General features: G+C 44.4%; 1 protein-coding gene across 4 annotated transcripts in view; it reads left to right on the forward strand.

The window, feature by feature from the left end:
* LOC115114240 (SPRY domain-containing SOCS box protein 4-like) overlaps nucleotides 1-5403 on the forward strand; it is a 118464-nt gene extending 113061 nt beyond the window's left edge. For 3 of the 4 annotated variants that reach the window (XM_029642321.2, XM_065013246.1, XM_029642322.2), the window contains one exon: nucleotides 4138-5403. In XM_029642321.2, coding sequence (XP_029498181.1) covers nucleotides 4138-4265 — 128 coding nt within the window. In that variant the 3' untranslated portion in view covers nucleotides 4266-5403. The remainder of the gene's footprint in view (nucleotides 1-4137) is intronic. The other variant, XM_065013247.1, reaches the window with a different exon arrangement.
* The last annotated feature ends 12199 nt before the right edge of the window (nucleotides 5404-17602 follow it).

Raw genomic sequence — 17602 nt, forward strand, 5'->3', positions numbered from 1 at the left:
ACCCCGTTTTGTTTGTTCGTTTCAAAGCGGTATCTACATTTTATTTGTGGCTTATTTTATGGATGAGACCAATGGGTTAGCAATTATGGGTATCGATCTAAATTGTGCTCCCTGTTTCACAATTTTATTTCAGCTGCCAACGTTTCTGGTTTCTTTGTCAAAGCTGTACTGTAGCACGACTGTGGTGTTGCGTCCCTCAGGCAACCGCACGTGGCATGACACCTTACACACACACACTCTCTTGCTCTCGCTCTCCATCTGGATGAGTGGTGAAGCGAGAGCTCGATCTCTGCCCAAAATCTGTCCACATGAAGTAGTTCTTTAATTATTAAGCCGGTGAGGAGTTTTTGTATTGGGGCCGGTGAGTGTAGATTTTAGTAAAGATAACCATTAATTGCTATTTTGATATTGTGAGACTTATTTGATCTAATAGAAGTTGCGTAATTCTTTTTTTGTTTTTAATTTTACCCCTTTTTCTCCCCAATTTCGTGGTATCCAATTGTTAGTAGCTACTATCTTGTCTCATCGCTACAACTCCCGTACGGGCTCAGGAGAGACTAAGGTTGAAGGTCATGTGTCCTCCGATACACAACCCAACCAAGCCGCACTGCTTCTTAACACAGCGCGCATCCAACCCGGAAGCCAGCCGCACCAATGTCTCAGAGGAAACATTGTGCACCTGGCAACCTTGGTTAGCGTGCACTGCGCCCGGCCCGCCACAGGAGTCGCTGGTGTGCGATGAGACAAGGATATCCCTACCGGCCAAACCCTCCCTAACCCGGACGATGCTAGGCCAATTGTGCGTCGCCCCACGGACCTCCCGGTCATGGCCGGTTACGACAGAGCCTGGGCACAAACCCAGAGTCTCTGGTGGCACAGCCGGCGCTGCAGTACAGCGCCCTTACCACTGTGCCACCCGGGAGGCCGCGAATTGTGCAATTCTTAGGTTGTTATGAGGGCACTGATAAGTGTGATGCACAACATCCCAGCAAATTTGAGAAAAAACACTTGGTATCAGAGTGGTCTCTGTTGGAGACGGTCTATGCGTTGGTTAGCAGATCTGTCCGTTCAATACAGGCGGTTGATGTCAACACCTCATCGAATATATACAATTACAATGAAAAATACTCAATGAGATGTATCCACCAATCCGCTCTGTGGACAACAATTCCCATTAAGGCAGAGACATCCGCATCTGGTCATATATCCATATCTCTGGTGCTGTCCATCTCTGCGTTTCCCGCCATCTATCCCTGGGCCAACCTCCACTGGCACTGATGGCTAGGGTCACAGAGGTCATGGGCAGGGACATGCCCCTCACCCCTCCCAACCATCTGCCCAACCGTGTGACGTAATTAAGCCAATCAAAGGTTTTGAATATGGGCCAATCAGGGAGAGTGGTATGAGCTAATGGCAAGGGTGAAATAGAACATGTAATTTCGGTTAATTAAACAAGGTCCCAAAACACTACGATGCACAACGAAAGTAGTGTTGCCGTTGCCAGCCCTTCCAGTTCAGCCTAGAGTCCCCAAGGAATACAACTCGAGTATGAGCAGTAAAGCTATTACAGGATCATTTAATGAATGCCCGACTGAAAGCAATACATGGAATGTAATCAATCTCCCCGGATTTTTGATTTGAGTCGAAGTTGGCAGCCCTACATGAAAGTGACTCATAATTCACTAGCAACAATACCTTTCATCAAAACCTGCAGGAGACGAGTCAAACAGAACCGTGAAAATTAACTGTCCCTTTTTTAGATTATCATTTGTAATTAGTTCATCCAAAGGTGACTCCGCTTCACTAATAAAATGTCAACAAATATTTGTTTTCATTATGGAGTAGCTACCTGTGCTTGTCTCCTTTTCTTCACCCGATCAATATGATAACACCCATTCTTTTCACATACTAGTAGTCCAGAGGGAAAGGAGGCTAGTAAAGAAACCTCAAAGGTATTGGGATGCAGCCCAAGGTTTTTAATATAATGATAGTCAAGAGTGACTGGACACCCCAGTAAAGAAAGACATTGAATTGTATTGGGATGCAGCCCAAGTTCTAAGGTTGTAGGAGCAACGCCTTTGTACTGTAGATATTTTGGTCATGGCTTAGGGTCTTTATGGTGAAACGGGTCTAGGCAGATGGGAGGCTGTCATTCTAGCAACCGGGTTGTGGGTGTAATTTATAAGTCCTTGTGAAAGGGAGCAGGCACTAAAGGTGATCGACGGGAGCGTCAGCTGGAAAGTGGTAGGGAGAGGAGGTGAATTACAACATTGCTAGTGTGCGTCTCTTTTATGCATAGTTAAACACATACAGTACGCAGATGCATGCATACAAAAATCAAATCAAATTGTATTTGTCACAATCACATGGTTAATGGTTAGCAGATGTTAATGCGAGTGTAGCGAAAAGCTTGTGCTTCTAATTCCGACAATGCAGTAATAACCAACGAGTAATCTAGCTAACAATTCCAAAACTACTACCTTATACACACATGTAAAGGGATAAAGAATATGTACATAATATGTCCATAAAGATATATGAATGAGTGATGGTACAGAGCGGCATAGGCAAGATGCAGTAGATGGTATTGAGTGCAGTATATACATATGAGATGAGTATGTAAACAAAGTGGCATAGTTTAAAGTGGCTAGTGATACATGTATTACATAAAGATGCAGTAGATTATATAGAGTACAATATATACATATGAGAAATAATGTAGGGTATGTAAACATTATATTAAGTAGCATTGTTTAAAGTGGCTAGTGATATATTTTCCAATAATTCCCATTATTAAAGTGGCTGGGGTTGAGTCAGTGTGTTGGCAGCAGCCACTCAATGTTAGTGGTGGCTGTTTAACAGTCTGATGGCCTTGAGATAGAAGCTGTTTTTCAGTCTCTCGGTCCCAGCTTTGATGCACCTGTACTGACCTCGCCTTCTGGATGATAGCGGGGTGAACAGGCAGTGGCTCGGGTGGTTGTTGTCCTTGATGATCTTTATGGCCTTCCTGTGACATCGGGTAGTGTAGGTGTCCTGGAGGGCAGGTAGTTTGCCCCGGTGATGCGTTGTGCAGACCTCACTACCCTCTGGAGAGCCTTACGGTTGTGGGCGGAGCAGTTGCCGTACCAGGCGGTGATACAGCCCGACAGGATGCTCTCGATTGTGCATCTGTAGAAGTTTGAGTGCTTTTGGTGACAAGCTGAATTTCTTCAGCCTCCTGAGGTTGAAGATGCGCTGCTGCACCTTCTTCACGATGCTGTCTGTGTGGGTGGACCAATTCAGTTTGTCTGTGATGTGTACGCCGAGGAACTTAAAACTTACTACCCTCTCCACTACTGTTCCACTGATCTGATACACTTAACGCTGGTTTACAGTCCCGTCTATCGACGGATCTGTAGGCAATTGGCGTAGTGACTTCATGAACATTCTGTTGTCATCCGATATCAAACTTGTCATTATGAAAAAGTATAAAGCACCATTGGACAGCCTCTGCATGACATCAGCAGCCCGGTGCTCCAAATAGCATACCTTCTCTGTTTTAACACCAAGAAACCCATCCGTTTTAAAACGGAATTGAGTAACTGTCAATCTAGCAAGCCATGCAACTAAAAGTAATTTTCTAAACAATGTCTTGGTTCGTTGCTAGCTAACTATAGCTGACAACCTCTTCACTTTTTATGCATTGTTACAGGAAAATAAACCGACTATCATTGTGTACAAGGTAATGGTGGGCTTACAGGAAATATCTTCATGCCACAGTGATGAAATAAAAGTAGTTTGTTCTATTGGGGAATTTTAGAACTCCTACATCTTGTCACAGGAGGATTTGATCTGGTTGCTGTGGCAGTCCGGTAACCACGACAACGGATATTGCTACAGTCGCAGAGACTTGAACTGTTTTCATGTCTGTGCCACAAGGAAACTGGCAGTCTACACTACTCTACAGACATTCCACCTGAATATAAATGAAATGTTTTGACCAGCGACACTTGTCACTTATTATATACAGACATGTCACACTGTCAGATATCCTGTTTTCTTGTCACGAACAGTAAAAAGGGAATTCTGTATTTTGCAGACTTTTTTTCCATTGTAAAAACCACCAACTAACCTTTCCTCTTCTCTTCCTGGTTACAGCGGAGCCCCTCCCCCTGATGGACCTGTGTCGTCGGGCCGCCCGGGTAGCGTTGGGCCGAGAGCGCCTCCAGGAGATCGAGTCACTGCCCTTACCCCAGTCTCTCAAGAATTACCTGCAGTACCAATGATCAAACCACGCTCCACCAACTGGGACCATCTGGAAGGAAACCATGGCGTTCTAAGTGTGATGGAAGATAGACAGAATGTCAGGGGGGTTCGAATGAACAACGGCGGATGCCGGAAGCGGAATGTTTACATTGTGGGATAATTAAGCTCTGCGGTGAATAGATAGACACTTGTGTTCAGGTTTTTGACCCAGAGGATGATTGATACTTTTTTGTTCAGGGTTTTGACACGTTTGGACTTTTACAATTATTGATGGCTGTAGCTCTCTTCCAATGAAGCCCCTATTTCATGGACTGGTATGGTCCACGGTCACTTTGAAGTATGGGTGTTAGGAGACTACTGCCATCTGCTGGTTTGAGTGAGAACGGTGCCTAGAAGGCACACACTAAATACCCTGGGAGGCCTTTGAAATCATATCACTGCTACTGGATACTCTATAGTCTGTCTCCTACAATGTCCTGTCCAGTCGGCAGGCAGACACAGGACTTTTCTACAGGGCTCAGATGTGTTTCGGTCCATTTCCAGTTCAAACTGGCCTGGAGCTCACTAGCTTACTGGTAACATACAATATCTGCCCCGTTGTCTTAAAGGACCCATTAAAGGACTATGCCAGTTCTGGACTTACTAGGTTTACACATCTAGTTTTTCTGGATCTATGTCAAGTAATGCAAGGGGAAAAAATGGCACAGCACCCATTTTGGGAGGGGGTGTGGATGACCACACACTATAGCAGTCATCTTTTTTCTCTAGAAGGCTTGAGTCACTTTTATTTCTGAGTTTGTACCCTATATTTTATTCTTAGTGTGGATTCTGACGACGATGATAACGTTACGATGACTGTTTATTTATCATGAGGTAGTTTCTTTTTACGTTACGTTTTACGTTACGTTCAGGTAAATATACTACACCGATATGGGAGATGATGAACAGCGCTGTCACCCTAAGGCTTTTTAAACCGGATGCTGCTTTAATTATTATTATTATTATCATTATTATTATACGATCACTGATGGTTTTAATCTATATCTGCCTGCTTGGATGGGAGACCAGGGCCATTCGGGGGCATACACAGTGGAATGTATGGGCAGTGCTGTTAGCAGATCTGAAATGTGAATAAAAGCCAACTGAATGAAAAAGCCATTTGTTTTCTGGGATGGTAATTTCCTCCGTATCAAGGTTGGGCTGCCAGCTGTGTGTGTGTGTGTGTGTGTGTTGTGCGTTTCTGGATAAAAGCCAAGGATTTTATGTGTTTTTCTGCCTCTTTGTTTATACCGTCAGTCAGACTCAGGGGAAACCAGGGCATCCTCAAATCCAGCTGTGACCGTTTGTGTAACCTCGTCATCGCTCGACCACATCTGACCTAACTCCCTACCCCCTCTATGTATCTCTACCTAACTCTCTCATTCTACCTATCTCAATTGACCTACTCTAGATCTCACTCCATCTCTACCTACCTCTTCGTTCCATCTCTACCCTACCTACCTCTTCGTTCCATCTCTACCCTATTTCTCTCTAGCTACCTCCCGCTCCATATTTCTCAGCCTCAAATCTCTATATTGTAGACTTAATAAATGGAGCCATAAGCTAGAAACTGAGCTTTCCCAATAGAGACTATTTAAACATGCTGGGGTCATTTCCTATGAGCCCTAAATATTATTAGAGATATTAAGTGGATGATCAGGGCTGCATTCAAGTGGACACTTCCTTAGAACATCTTAAATTAGGTCTGAAGAGGGTTTACCTTCTTGGGAATGGGGCGGCAGGGTAGCCTAGTGGTTAGAGCATTGGACTAGTTCTCTCGTTCTGCCGCTGAACAAGGCAGTTAACCCAGTGTTCCTAGGCCGTCATTGAAAATGATAATTTGTTCTAAACTGACTTGCCTAGTTAAAGGTGTAAAAAAATGCCGGTCAAGTTGGCTTCCAAACCACACCACTAAGCTCAACCATTGAATCTCAAAGCAAGCTGTTTTAATTTGATCAAAAGAGCATTTTTGTGTCTGTCAGACTGCTAGCTGTAAATATAGCCTGTACAGTAAAGCTGGGCGATATGGACCAAAATCCATATTGCAGTAAATTGACTGAATTAGTAGTATACCGGTAAATTGTACAACAACGTGAACCAGTTTTATTTTTATTACCTTATGAACAACTAGTAATAGTTTGAAATGTTGTAGCTGTCAATGGTCTCATTTAACAATCGGCCATATTAGCAAACAATCACTTTCCCTTTATCGTCCCAGTTCTAGTGTACAACCATTAGCTTAGTCAGCTAATTGATACACGGACTTGTGCATTAGTGAAAACAATGGATCTTTTAAAGGGTATGCTAAGTGCATGTCCCAAATGTGGAGCAGGCATCTGCCAGCAAGGTGCTTTCATCTCTGCTGAACAATGTTACTTTTATAAATATATTGCATGTGGATTCCCCTGCTCCAAATTAGTGGAGTCGGCTGTTTCAGCCACACCCATTGATGACAGGTATATAAAATCGAGCACACAGCCATGCAATCTCCATAGACAAACATTGGCAGTAGAATGGCCCAGTGACTTCAACGTGGCACCGTCAAAGGATGCCACCTTTCCAACAAGTGAGTTTGTCAATTTTCTGACTTGCTAGTGCTGCCCCAGTCAACTGTTAATGCTGTTACTGTGAAGTGGAAATGTCTAGGCGCAACAACGGCTCAGCCGTGAAGTGCTTGGCCACACAAGCTCACAGAACGGGACTGCGGAGCGCTGAAGTGCATAAAAATCGTCTGTCCTCGTTTGCAACACTCACTGCAGAGTTCCAAACTGCCTTTGAAAGCAACATCGCCACAAGAACGGTTCGTTGGGAGCTTCGTGAAATGTTTCCATGACTGAGTAGCCACACACACACAAGCCTAAAATCACCGTGCGCAATGTCAAGCTGGAGTGGTGTAAAGTTTGCCTCCATTGTACTCTGGACCAGTGAAGAAACTTTTTCTGGATTGATGAATCATGCTTCACCATCTGGCCGTCCGATGGACGAATCTGGGTTTTGGCAGATGTCAGGAGAACGCTACCTGCCCGAATGTATAGTGCCAACTAAAGTTTGTTGGAGGAATAATGATGGTTCTTGGGCTGTTTTTCATGGTTCGGCGTAGGCCCCTTAGTTCCAGTGAAGGAAAATCTTAACGCTACGGCATACAATGACTTTCTAGATGGTTCTGTGTTTCCGATTCCGTACCTTTTTCAGCATGACAATGCCCACGTGCACAAAGTGAAGTGGTTTGTCAAGATCGGTGTGGAAGAACATGACTGGCCAACACAGAACCCTGACCTCAACCCCATCGAACACCTTTGGGATGATTTGGAATGCCGACTACAAGCCAGGCCTAATCGCCCAACTTCAGTGACCCGACCTCACTAATGCTCGTGTGGCTGAACGCAAGCAAGTCCTCGCAGCAACGTTCCAACATCTAGTGGAAAGCCTTCCCAGAAGTGTGGAGGCTGTTATATCAGCAATGGGGGGGCCAACTCCGTATTAATGCCTGTGATTTTGGAATGAGATGTTCGAACAGGTGTCCACATACTTTTGGTCATGTAGTGTATATCAGAGTTTCACACAACCTGTCGGAGTCTCCAGTCACACTATAGGGATATGTAAGGGATTGCTGTATTGGAAATCAATGCCAGACGGTGTGACACTGTCCTTTCGTGCCGGCCTTGAAATAGGTTTGGCCTTTTTTTCTCTCTCTCTGATCCCCGGCTCATTTTTTTTGGAGGCAGCTCAAATGTCATCGGGAAAACAAGACCTCATGGAGTAGTTGAGGTCTGATCAAAGGTCTGTTAGCATGGTTCTGCATGAGGACAAGGAAGCACGGAGGATAGGCTTGTCCATCGATCCCGCTTCAAACTTACCCTTCTCTTTTAAAACCACAGGACCGTTCTTTTAATGCTGGTCCTGTGGATCCTACTGTTTGCAGGTATTTGCCGCCACCATAATCCACGTAAATGTAGGCAGATATAGGAACTTGTAGAAACTTGTTTTTGCTACGGGGTGTTGTAAAGACGAAAGCTCGAAATGGTGCTATTCGGGACTACTTTGCATTTAACTTTCAAAGATATTCAAAAGGCATCCGAAATGCAATAAAAATATGAATTCCCAAACTTTTAACAGTAGGTCTACTGAGGTTAAAAACGTATTCAAAGCTTGTTCATAACTTGCAAGGTTCTCAGGCGCAGCGCTAGTGGATGCTATCAACTGTAAAGCTTTAAAAGACAAATTGTTACCGGCGGAATAAAGCGAGAATAACCTTGGAAAAGGTTAGGCTACTCCATCTCTCCTCTCATATTCTTGGTGGACATTATCCAGCATCCATTTCCTCAAACCAAATCTCCAATGACCTCTTAAGTGGTAAAGCGGCAATGAAGAAGCCTAGGCGTGAAACGCAGAACCTTTTCTAGAGTGACTTTCTTTGGGGATGATGGGAATTGGGTAAATGGAAGTAAATTATCCCAGCCTTAGTCTTGGATACGGACCTGGGTTGTTGTTGGTTGTGTTATGTCACCTGCCGTTTTGTAGGCCAGCGGATCTATCCCCCCACCCAACAAAAAAATGAACTACCAAAAAATGTTTTAGGAACTCATTTGGGGTCTCAACATACTGTTAGAATACACAAGGTGCAGTCTAGAAATGTGGTTGTGCATCAGCTGTTTTTCTCTTATGTCAGTCACTGACAGTCACTGAATTAGCCCATGTCAGCAAAACCAATGTAGATGGATAAATTAGTCTAGTGGCCAGCTATCTAAACTTGTCCTAATCATAGTCACTCTTACTCAGATATCATATTAAAAACAACATTTTGCATAGGGCCCCCAGAAGGCTATTGCTGACTGTGTGTGTATGTGGATACCTGACCCGCAAACCACTGTGGCCCCTGATGAGTTCAAATTGTTTTGGGGGGCTCCCACCCACATCAAAGTTGCCCATCCCGGTCTTACATCATGGGAGCCTGATGACTCGCACTGAATTCTTCTGCTGCTCTGTCATTTGCTACGTACGTACTTTAGGACTAGATCCAATCAGATCACGCTTTAACCGGCGATAGCAGACACCCGCCTAGCGGATGTTTTGGAAGTGGAACTGTGATGGAGCCGGCGAATTGGTGAGCAGCTGCTCTTAAGACCATTGTCACAAGGTCACACCCACCCCACTCATATGAAGTTCAGCATGAGAAAGTGTAGGCTATATACAAATAATTACACTCAAATTGAAAAATCATTAACCTAAATAATGAAGATCACTATCATCCTAATCGAGGTGTAGATTACATCTCACATTCCTGTGTTCGACCTTGTAAACAAAGCTGCATGAAATTTCTCTTATTTCGACGCCGTGCAGCCAATGGCAATGTCCGCTTTAAGGATAATGCCAGGAGCCACTTGTGGATTTGACAGCTCTAACGCAGTACCGCCCCCGCCAAAACAACCGCTCTGCAGATCGGTGAAAGCGGATCCTAAATGTGTTCGCATTTAGTGAAGAGTCTGGAAGGTTCTAAGATCCAGACCACAGATTATACATTATATTGACCAGATAATCAAGTGGCCACTCTAACAATGAAAATAAATGTCTTCAAAAATGCAAGGCAGTCAGGAGGAGGGAAGATCAGGTGGGACTATTCTAGCCAATGAGTGGGCATATACAGTGTGGCAAAAAAGTATTTAGTCAGCCACCAATTGTGCAAGTTCTCCCACTTAAAAAGATGAGAGGCCTGTAATTTTCATCATAGGTAGGTACACTTCAACTATGACAGACAAAATGAGAAAAAAAATCCAGAAAATCACATTGTAGGATTTTTAATTAATTTATTTGCAAATTATGGTGGAAAATAAGTATTTGGTCAATAACAAAAGTTTCTCAATACTTCGTTATATACCCTTTGTTGGCAATGACAGAGGTCAAACGTTTTCTGTAAGTCTTCACAAGGTTTTCACACACTGTTGCTGGTATATTGAGAAGCCACTCAATGTTAGTGAAGGCTGTTTAACAGTCTGATGGCCTTGAGATAGAAGCTGTTTTTCAGTCTCTCGGTCCCTGCTTTGATGCACTTGTACTGACCTCGCCTTCTGGATGATAGCGGGGTGAACAGGCAGTGGCTCGGGTGGTTGTTGTCCTTGATGATCTTTATGGCCTCCCTGTGACATCGGGTGGTGTAAGTGTCCAGGAGGGCAGGTAGTTTGCCCCCGGTGATGCGTTGTGCAGACCTCGCTACCCTCTGGAGAGCCTTAAGGTTGTGGGCGGAGCAGTTGCCGTACCAGGCGGTGATACGGCCCGACAGGAAGCTCTCGATTGTGCATCTGTAAAGGTTTGTGAGTGCTTTTGGTGACAAGCCAAAGTATTTTTCTCAAAGTTGCCGGGATGTCACGTGTACTATTTATATCAGTACAACCTAAGGATGACGAAACTCCTATTCGATCAAATAAACCACACGTAGCAAATATGGCATAAAAACATTTAACCTACAGTTGAAGTCGGACGTTTACATACATACACCTTAGCCAAATATGTTTAAACTCAGTTTTTCACAATTCCTGACATTAAATCCTACTAAACATTCCCTGTGTTAGGTCGGTTAGGATCACCACTTTATTTTTAAGAATGTGATAATAGTAGAGAAAGCGATTTTATTTCAGCTTTTATTTCTTTCATCACATTTGGGTCAGAAGCTTACATACACTCAATTAGTATTTGGTAGATTTGACTTTAAATTGTTTAACTTTTTGAAGTTAAGCTTCTTCCACAAGCTTCCCACAATAAGTTGGGTGAATTTTGGCCCATTCCTCCTGACAGAGCTGGTGTAACTGAGTCAGGTTTGTAGGCCTCCTTGCTCGCACATGCTTTTTCAGTTCTGCCACAAATATTCTATAGGATTGAGGTCAGGGCTTTGTGATGGCCACTCCAATACCTAGACTTTGTTGTCCTTAAGCCATTTTGCCACAACTTCGGAAGTATGCTTGGGGTCATTTGTCCATTTGGAAGACGCATTTGCGACCAAGCTTTAACTTCCTGACTGATGTCTTGAGATGTTGCTTCAACATATCCACATAACTTTCCTTTCTTATGACGCCATCTATTTTGTGAAGTGCACCAGTCCCTCCTGCAGCAAAGCACCCCCACAACATGATGCTGCCACCCCCGTGCTTCACGGTTGGGATGGTGTTCTTCGGCTTGCAAGCCTCCCCCTTTTTCCTCCAAACATAACGATGGTCATTATGGCCAGATAGTTCTGTTTTCTTTTCATCAGACCAGAGGACATTTCTCCAAAAAGTACAATCAATCCTTTGCAGTTGCAAACCGTAGTCTTGCTTTTTTTTTTTTTTTTTTTTTTTTATCCCCTTTTCTTCCCAATTTCGTGGTATCCAATTGTTAGTAGTTACTATCTTGTCTCATCGCCACAACTCCCATATGGGCTCGGGAGAGACGAAGGTCAAAAGCCATGCGTCCTCCGAAACACAACCCAACCAAGCCGCACTGCTTCTTAACACAGCGAGCATCCAACCCGGAAGCCAGCCGCACCAATGTGTTGGAGGAAACACCGTGCACCTGGCGACTTGGTTAGTGTGCACTGAACTCGGCCCGCCACGGGAGTCGCTAGTGCAAGATGAGACAAGGATATCCCTACCGGCCAAACCCCCCCCTAATCCGGACGACCCTTGGCCAATTGTGCGTCGCCCCACGGACCTCCGGCTGCAACAGAGCCTGTGCGCGAATCCAGAGTCTCTGGTGGCACAGCTAGCACTGCGATGCAGTGCCCTAGACCACTGCGCCACCCGGGAGGCCCTAGTCTGGCTTTTTTATGGCGGTTTTGGAGCAGTGGCTTCTTCCTTGCTGAGCGGCCTTTCAGGTTATGTCAATATAGGACTCGTTTTACTGTGCATATAGATACTTTTGTACCTGTTTCCTCCAGCATCTTCACAAGGTCCTTTGCTGTTGTCTGGGATTGATTTGCACTTTTTGCACGAAGGTACGTTCATCTCTAGGAGACAGAACGCGTCACCTTCCTGAGCGGTATGACTGCTGTGTGGTCCCATGGTGTTTATACTTGCGTACTATTGTTTGTACAGATGAACGTGGTACCTTCAGGCGTTTGGAAATTGCTCCCAAGGATGAACCAGACTTGTGAAGGTCTACAATTTTTTGAGGTCTTGGCTGTTTTCTTTTGATTTCCCAATGATGTCAAGCAAAGAGGCATTGCCTTTGAAGATAGGCCCTGAAATGCATCCACAGGTACACCTCTAATTGACTCAGGCAAATTGATATAATTGATTAGAATCTTCCAAAGCCATGACATCATTTTCTGGAATTTTCCAAGCCGCGTAAAGGCACAGTCTACTTAGCGCATGTAAACTTCTGACCCACTGGAATTGTGATACAGTGAAATAATCTGTATGTAAACAGTTGTTGGAAAAATTACTTGTGTCATGTGTAACAGTTTAACTTTAGTCCTCCCCTCGCCGGGTTCGAACCAGGGACCCTGCACACATCGACAACTGACACCCACGAGGCATCGTTACCCATCACTTCACAAAAGCCACGGCCCTTGCAGAGCAAGGGGAACAACTACCACGCACCACCGCTAACTAGCTAGCCAGTTCACATCGGTTACACATGCACAAAGTAGATGTCCTAACCAACTTGCTAAAACTATAGTTTGTTAACAAGAAATTTGTGGAGTGGTTGAAATATGAGTTTTAATGACTCCAACCTAAGTGTATGTAGACTTTCGACTTCAACTGTAATTCGACAGTCATTGACAGCCATACAAAAAAATCTAAAAACACCACCTGTTGGAGAAGACTGATTTTGGGCCCAGTTATCTCTCTAGCTTCACCTCTTCCTTGCTGTCCAGACTCATTGCGATGAAGAAACGGACTTCTGTGGGCGTGGCAGAGCGTTTGGCCGTAGCAAGGAGTCTGGTAGCCAGGCAAACAAACAGGTGCATACAGGCGTCAACAACTCCAGTAACATGCCAAACATTATTGAACACCATTCATATCCAGTTTACAGTGGCTGAGCTGTTGTTGTTAAAAGATGGCTGTGTACCATCTGGACCACACATTTTGTCAGGAAACCCTGGGGCCTCCCGGCTATTCCCCCTGTCCACACTGAAGTTCAGAAGACCAGCCAAAAGTCCTCTCAGTGGTGTTTGCAGCAGGTGCCAATTGTGACATATGTTCAATTTAATAAACTTTTTATATTCTCAAGGGGACGATTATTGAGGAGGATCAGGACTGAGTTGAATCTTCCCGGCCAATCAGGGATGTGTTACTATACCCAACGTCTAAAGTCCTACAATTTACCACCAGACAAAACATAGCTCCCCCCAAACCAGAGAGGAGGCAGATTGACAAGGAAACGGTGTTGCGCATAGAGACGGGCAACAAATAGGATGATAAGGAAACAAAGACAGCATTGCTATTACACCTTATAGTTCTTATACACAACACACACCTATAGTAATATATGTTTGCTATCGATTGTGGATGTGTGTTTGTGCTATTGATTGTGGATGTGTGTTTGTGCTATCGATTGTGGATGTGTGTTTGTGCTATCGATTGTGGATGTGTGTTTGTGCTATTGATTGTGGATGTGTGTTTGTGCTATCGATTGTGGATGTGTGTTTGTGCTATCCATTGTGGATGTGTGTTTGTGCTATCCATTGTGGATGTGTGCTATCCATTGTGGATGTGTGTTTGTGCTATCGATTGTGGATGTGTGTTTGTGCTATCGATTGTGGATGTGTGTTTGTGCTATCCATTGTGGATGTGTGTTTGTGCTATCCATTGTGGATGTGTGTTTGTGCTATCCATTGTGGATGTGTGTTTGTGCTATCGATTGTGGATGTGTGTTTGTGCTATTGATTGGATGTGTGTTTGTGCTATCGATTGTGGATGTGTGTTTGTGCTATCCATTGTGGATGTGTGTTTGTGCTATCCATTGTGGATGTGTGTTTTTGCTATCGATTGTGGATGTGTGTTTGTGCTATCCATTGTGGATGTGTGTTTGTGCTATCCATTGTGGATGTGTGTTTGTGCTATCCATTGTGGATGTGTGTTTGTGCTATTGATTGTGGATGTGTGTTTGTGCTATCGATTGTGGATGTGTGTTTGTGCTATCGATTGTGGATGTGTGTTTTTGCTATCGATTGTGGATGTGTGTTTGTGCTATCCATTGTGGATGTGTGTTTGTGCTATCCATTGTGGATGATTGTGGATGTGTGTTTGCTATCCATTGTGGATGTGTGTTTGTGCAATCCTTTGTGGATGTGTGTTTGTGCTATCCATTGTGGATGTGTGTTTGTGCTATCCATTGTGGATGTGTGTTTGTGTTATCGATTGCGGATGAGTGTTTGTGCTATCGGTTGATTGATTGCAGATGTGTGTTTGTGCTATCGGTTGATTGATTGCAGATGTGTGTTTGTGCTATCGGTTGATTGATTGCAGATGTGTGTTTGTGCTATCGATTGATAGATTGTGGATGTGTGTTTGTGATATATATTGGATGTGTGTTTGTGCTATTGATTGGTTGTGGATGTGTGTTTGTGCTATAGAGGTCTGTTCAACGCTGGTCCTACCAATCTGATTCCACACTCCAAGACTGCTTCCATCACGTGGACTGGGATATGTTTCGTATTGCGTCAGACAACAACATTGACGAATACGCTGATTCGGTGAGCGAGTTCATTAGAACGTGCATTGAAGATGTCGTTCCCATAGCAACGATTAAAACATTCCCAAACCAGAAACCGTGGATTGATGGCGGCATTCGCGTGAAACTGAAAGCGCGAACCACTGCTTTTAATCAGGGCAAGGTGACCGGAAACATGACCGAATACAAACAGTGTAACTATTCCTTCCGCAAGGCAATCAAACAAGCTAAGCGTCAGTATAGAGACAAAGTAGAATCTCAATTCAACGGCTCAGACACAAGAGGTATGTGGCAGGGTCTACAGTCAATCACGGATTACAAAAAGAAAACCAGCCCCGTCACGGACCAGGATGTCTTGCTCCGAGGCAGACTAAATAACTTTTTTGCCCGCTTTGAGGACGTGAGGAAAACATTTAAACGTGTCAACCCTCGCAATGCTGCAGGCCCAGACGGCATCCCCAGCCGCGCCCTCAGAGCATGGGCAGACCAGCTGGCTGGTGTGTTCACGGACATATTCAATCAATCCCTTTCCCAGTCTGTTGTTCCCACATGCTTCAAGAGGGCCACCATTGTTCCTGTTCCCAAGAAAGCTAAGGTAACTGAGCTAAACGACTACCGCCCCGTAGCACTCACTTCCGTCATCATGAAGTGCTTTGAGAGACTAGTCAAGGACCATATCACCTCCACCCTACCTGACACCCTAGACCCACTCCAATTTGCTTACCGCCCAAATAGGTCCACAGACGATGCAAGCTCAACCACACTGCACACTGCCCTAACCCATCTGGACAAGAGGAATACCTATGTGAGAATGCTGTTCATCGACTACAGCTCGGCATTTAACACCATAGTGCCCTCCAAGCTCGTCATCAAGCTCGAGACCCTGGGTCTCAACCCCGCCCTGTGCAACTGGGTACTGGACTTCCTGACGGGCCGCCCCCAGGTGGTGAGGGTAGGCAACAACATCTCCACCCCACTGATCCTCAACACTGGGGCCCCACAAGGGTGCGTTCTGAGCCCTCTCCTGTACTCCCTGTTCACCCACGACTGCGTGGCCACGCACGCCTCCAACTCAATCATCAAGTTTGCGGACGACACAACAGTGGTAGGCTTGATTACCAACAACGACGAGATGGCCTACAGGGAGGAGGTGAGGGCCCTCGGAGTGTGGTGTCAGGAAAATAACCTCACACTCAACGTCAACAAAACTAAGGAGATGATTGTGGACTTCAGGAAACAGCAGAGGGAACACCCCCCATCCACATCGATGGAACAGTAGTGGAGAGGGTAGTAAGTTTTAAGTTCCTCGGCATACACATCACAGACAAAATGAATTGGTCCACCCACACAGACAGCATCGTGAAGAAGGCGCAGCAGCGTCTCTTCAACCTCAGGAGGCTGAAGAAATTCGGCTTGTCACCAAAAGCACTCACAATCTTCATCATATGTGCTATCGATTGATTGAGTGGATGTGCTATCGATTGATTGAGTGGATGTGCTATCGATTGAGAGATTGTGGATGTGTGTTTGTGCTATCGATTGATTGCGGATGTGTATTTGTGCTATAGATTGTAGATGTGTTCTTGTTATCGGTTGATTGATTGCGGATGTGTGTTTGTGCTATAGATTGTGGATGTGTCTGTGGAGGTGTCTTTGTGCTAGAGATTGTGGATGTGTGTTTGTGCTATCGATTGATTGTGGATGTGTGTTTGTGCTATCGATTTATTGATTGTGGATATGTTTGTGGTATTGATTTATTGATTGCGGATGTGTGTTTGTGCTATAGATTGTGGATGTGTGATTGTGCTATCGATTGATTGGTTGCGGATGTGTGTTTGTGCTATAGATTGTGGATTTGCTATCGATTGATAGATTGTGGATGTGTGTTTGCGCTATCGATTGATTGGGGATGTGTGTTTGTGCTTGCTATCGATTGTGGATGTGTGTTTGTGCTATCGATTGTGGATGTGTGTTTGTGCTATAGATTGGATGTGTTTGTGCTATCGGTTGATTGATTGCAGATGTGTGTTTGTGCTATAGATTGCATGTGTGTTTGTGCTATAGATTGTAGATGTGTGTTTGTGCTATAGATTGCATGTGTGTTTGTGCTATCGGTTGATTGATTGTGGATGTGTGTTTGATATATTGGATGTGTGTTTGTGCTATAGATTGGATGTGCGTTTGTGCTATAGATTGCATGTGTGTTTGTGCTATAGATTGCAGATGTGTGTTTGTGCTATCGGTTGATTGATTGTGGATGTGTGTTTGTGCTATAGATTGTGCATGTGTGTTTGTGCTATCGGTTGATTGATTGCAGATGTGTGTTTGTGCTATAGATTGGATGTGCGTTTGTGCTATCGGTTGATTGATTGCAGATGTGTGTTTGTGCTATCGATTGAGAGATTGTGGATGTGTGTTTGTGCTATAGATTGGATGTCTTTGTGCTATCGGTTGATTGATTTTGGATGTGTGTTTGCTATAGATTGGATGTGTGTTTGCTATAGATTGGATGTGCGTTTGCGCGATCGATTGATTGTGGATGTGTGCTTGTGCTATCGATTGATTGCGGATGTGTATTTGTGCTATAGATTGGATGTGTTCTTGCTATCGGTTGATTGATTGCGGATGTGTGTTTGTGCTATCGATTGATAGATTGTGGATATGCTATCGA

Source organism: Oncorhynchus nerka, linkage group LG9b, assembly GCF_034236695.1.
Source record: "Oncorhynchus nerka isolate Pitt River linkage group LG9b, Oner_Uvic_2.0, whole genome shotgun sequence".
Taxonomy (NCBI): domain Eukaryota; kingdom Metazoa; phylum Chordata; class Actinopteri; order Salmoniformes; family Salmonidae; genus Oncorhynchus; species Oncorhynchus nerka.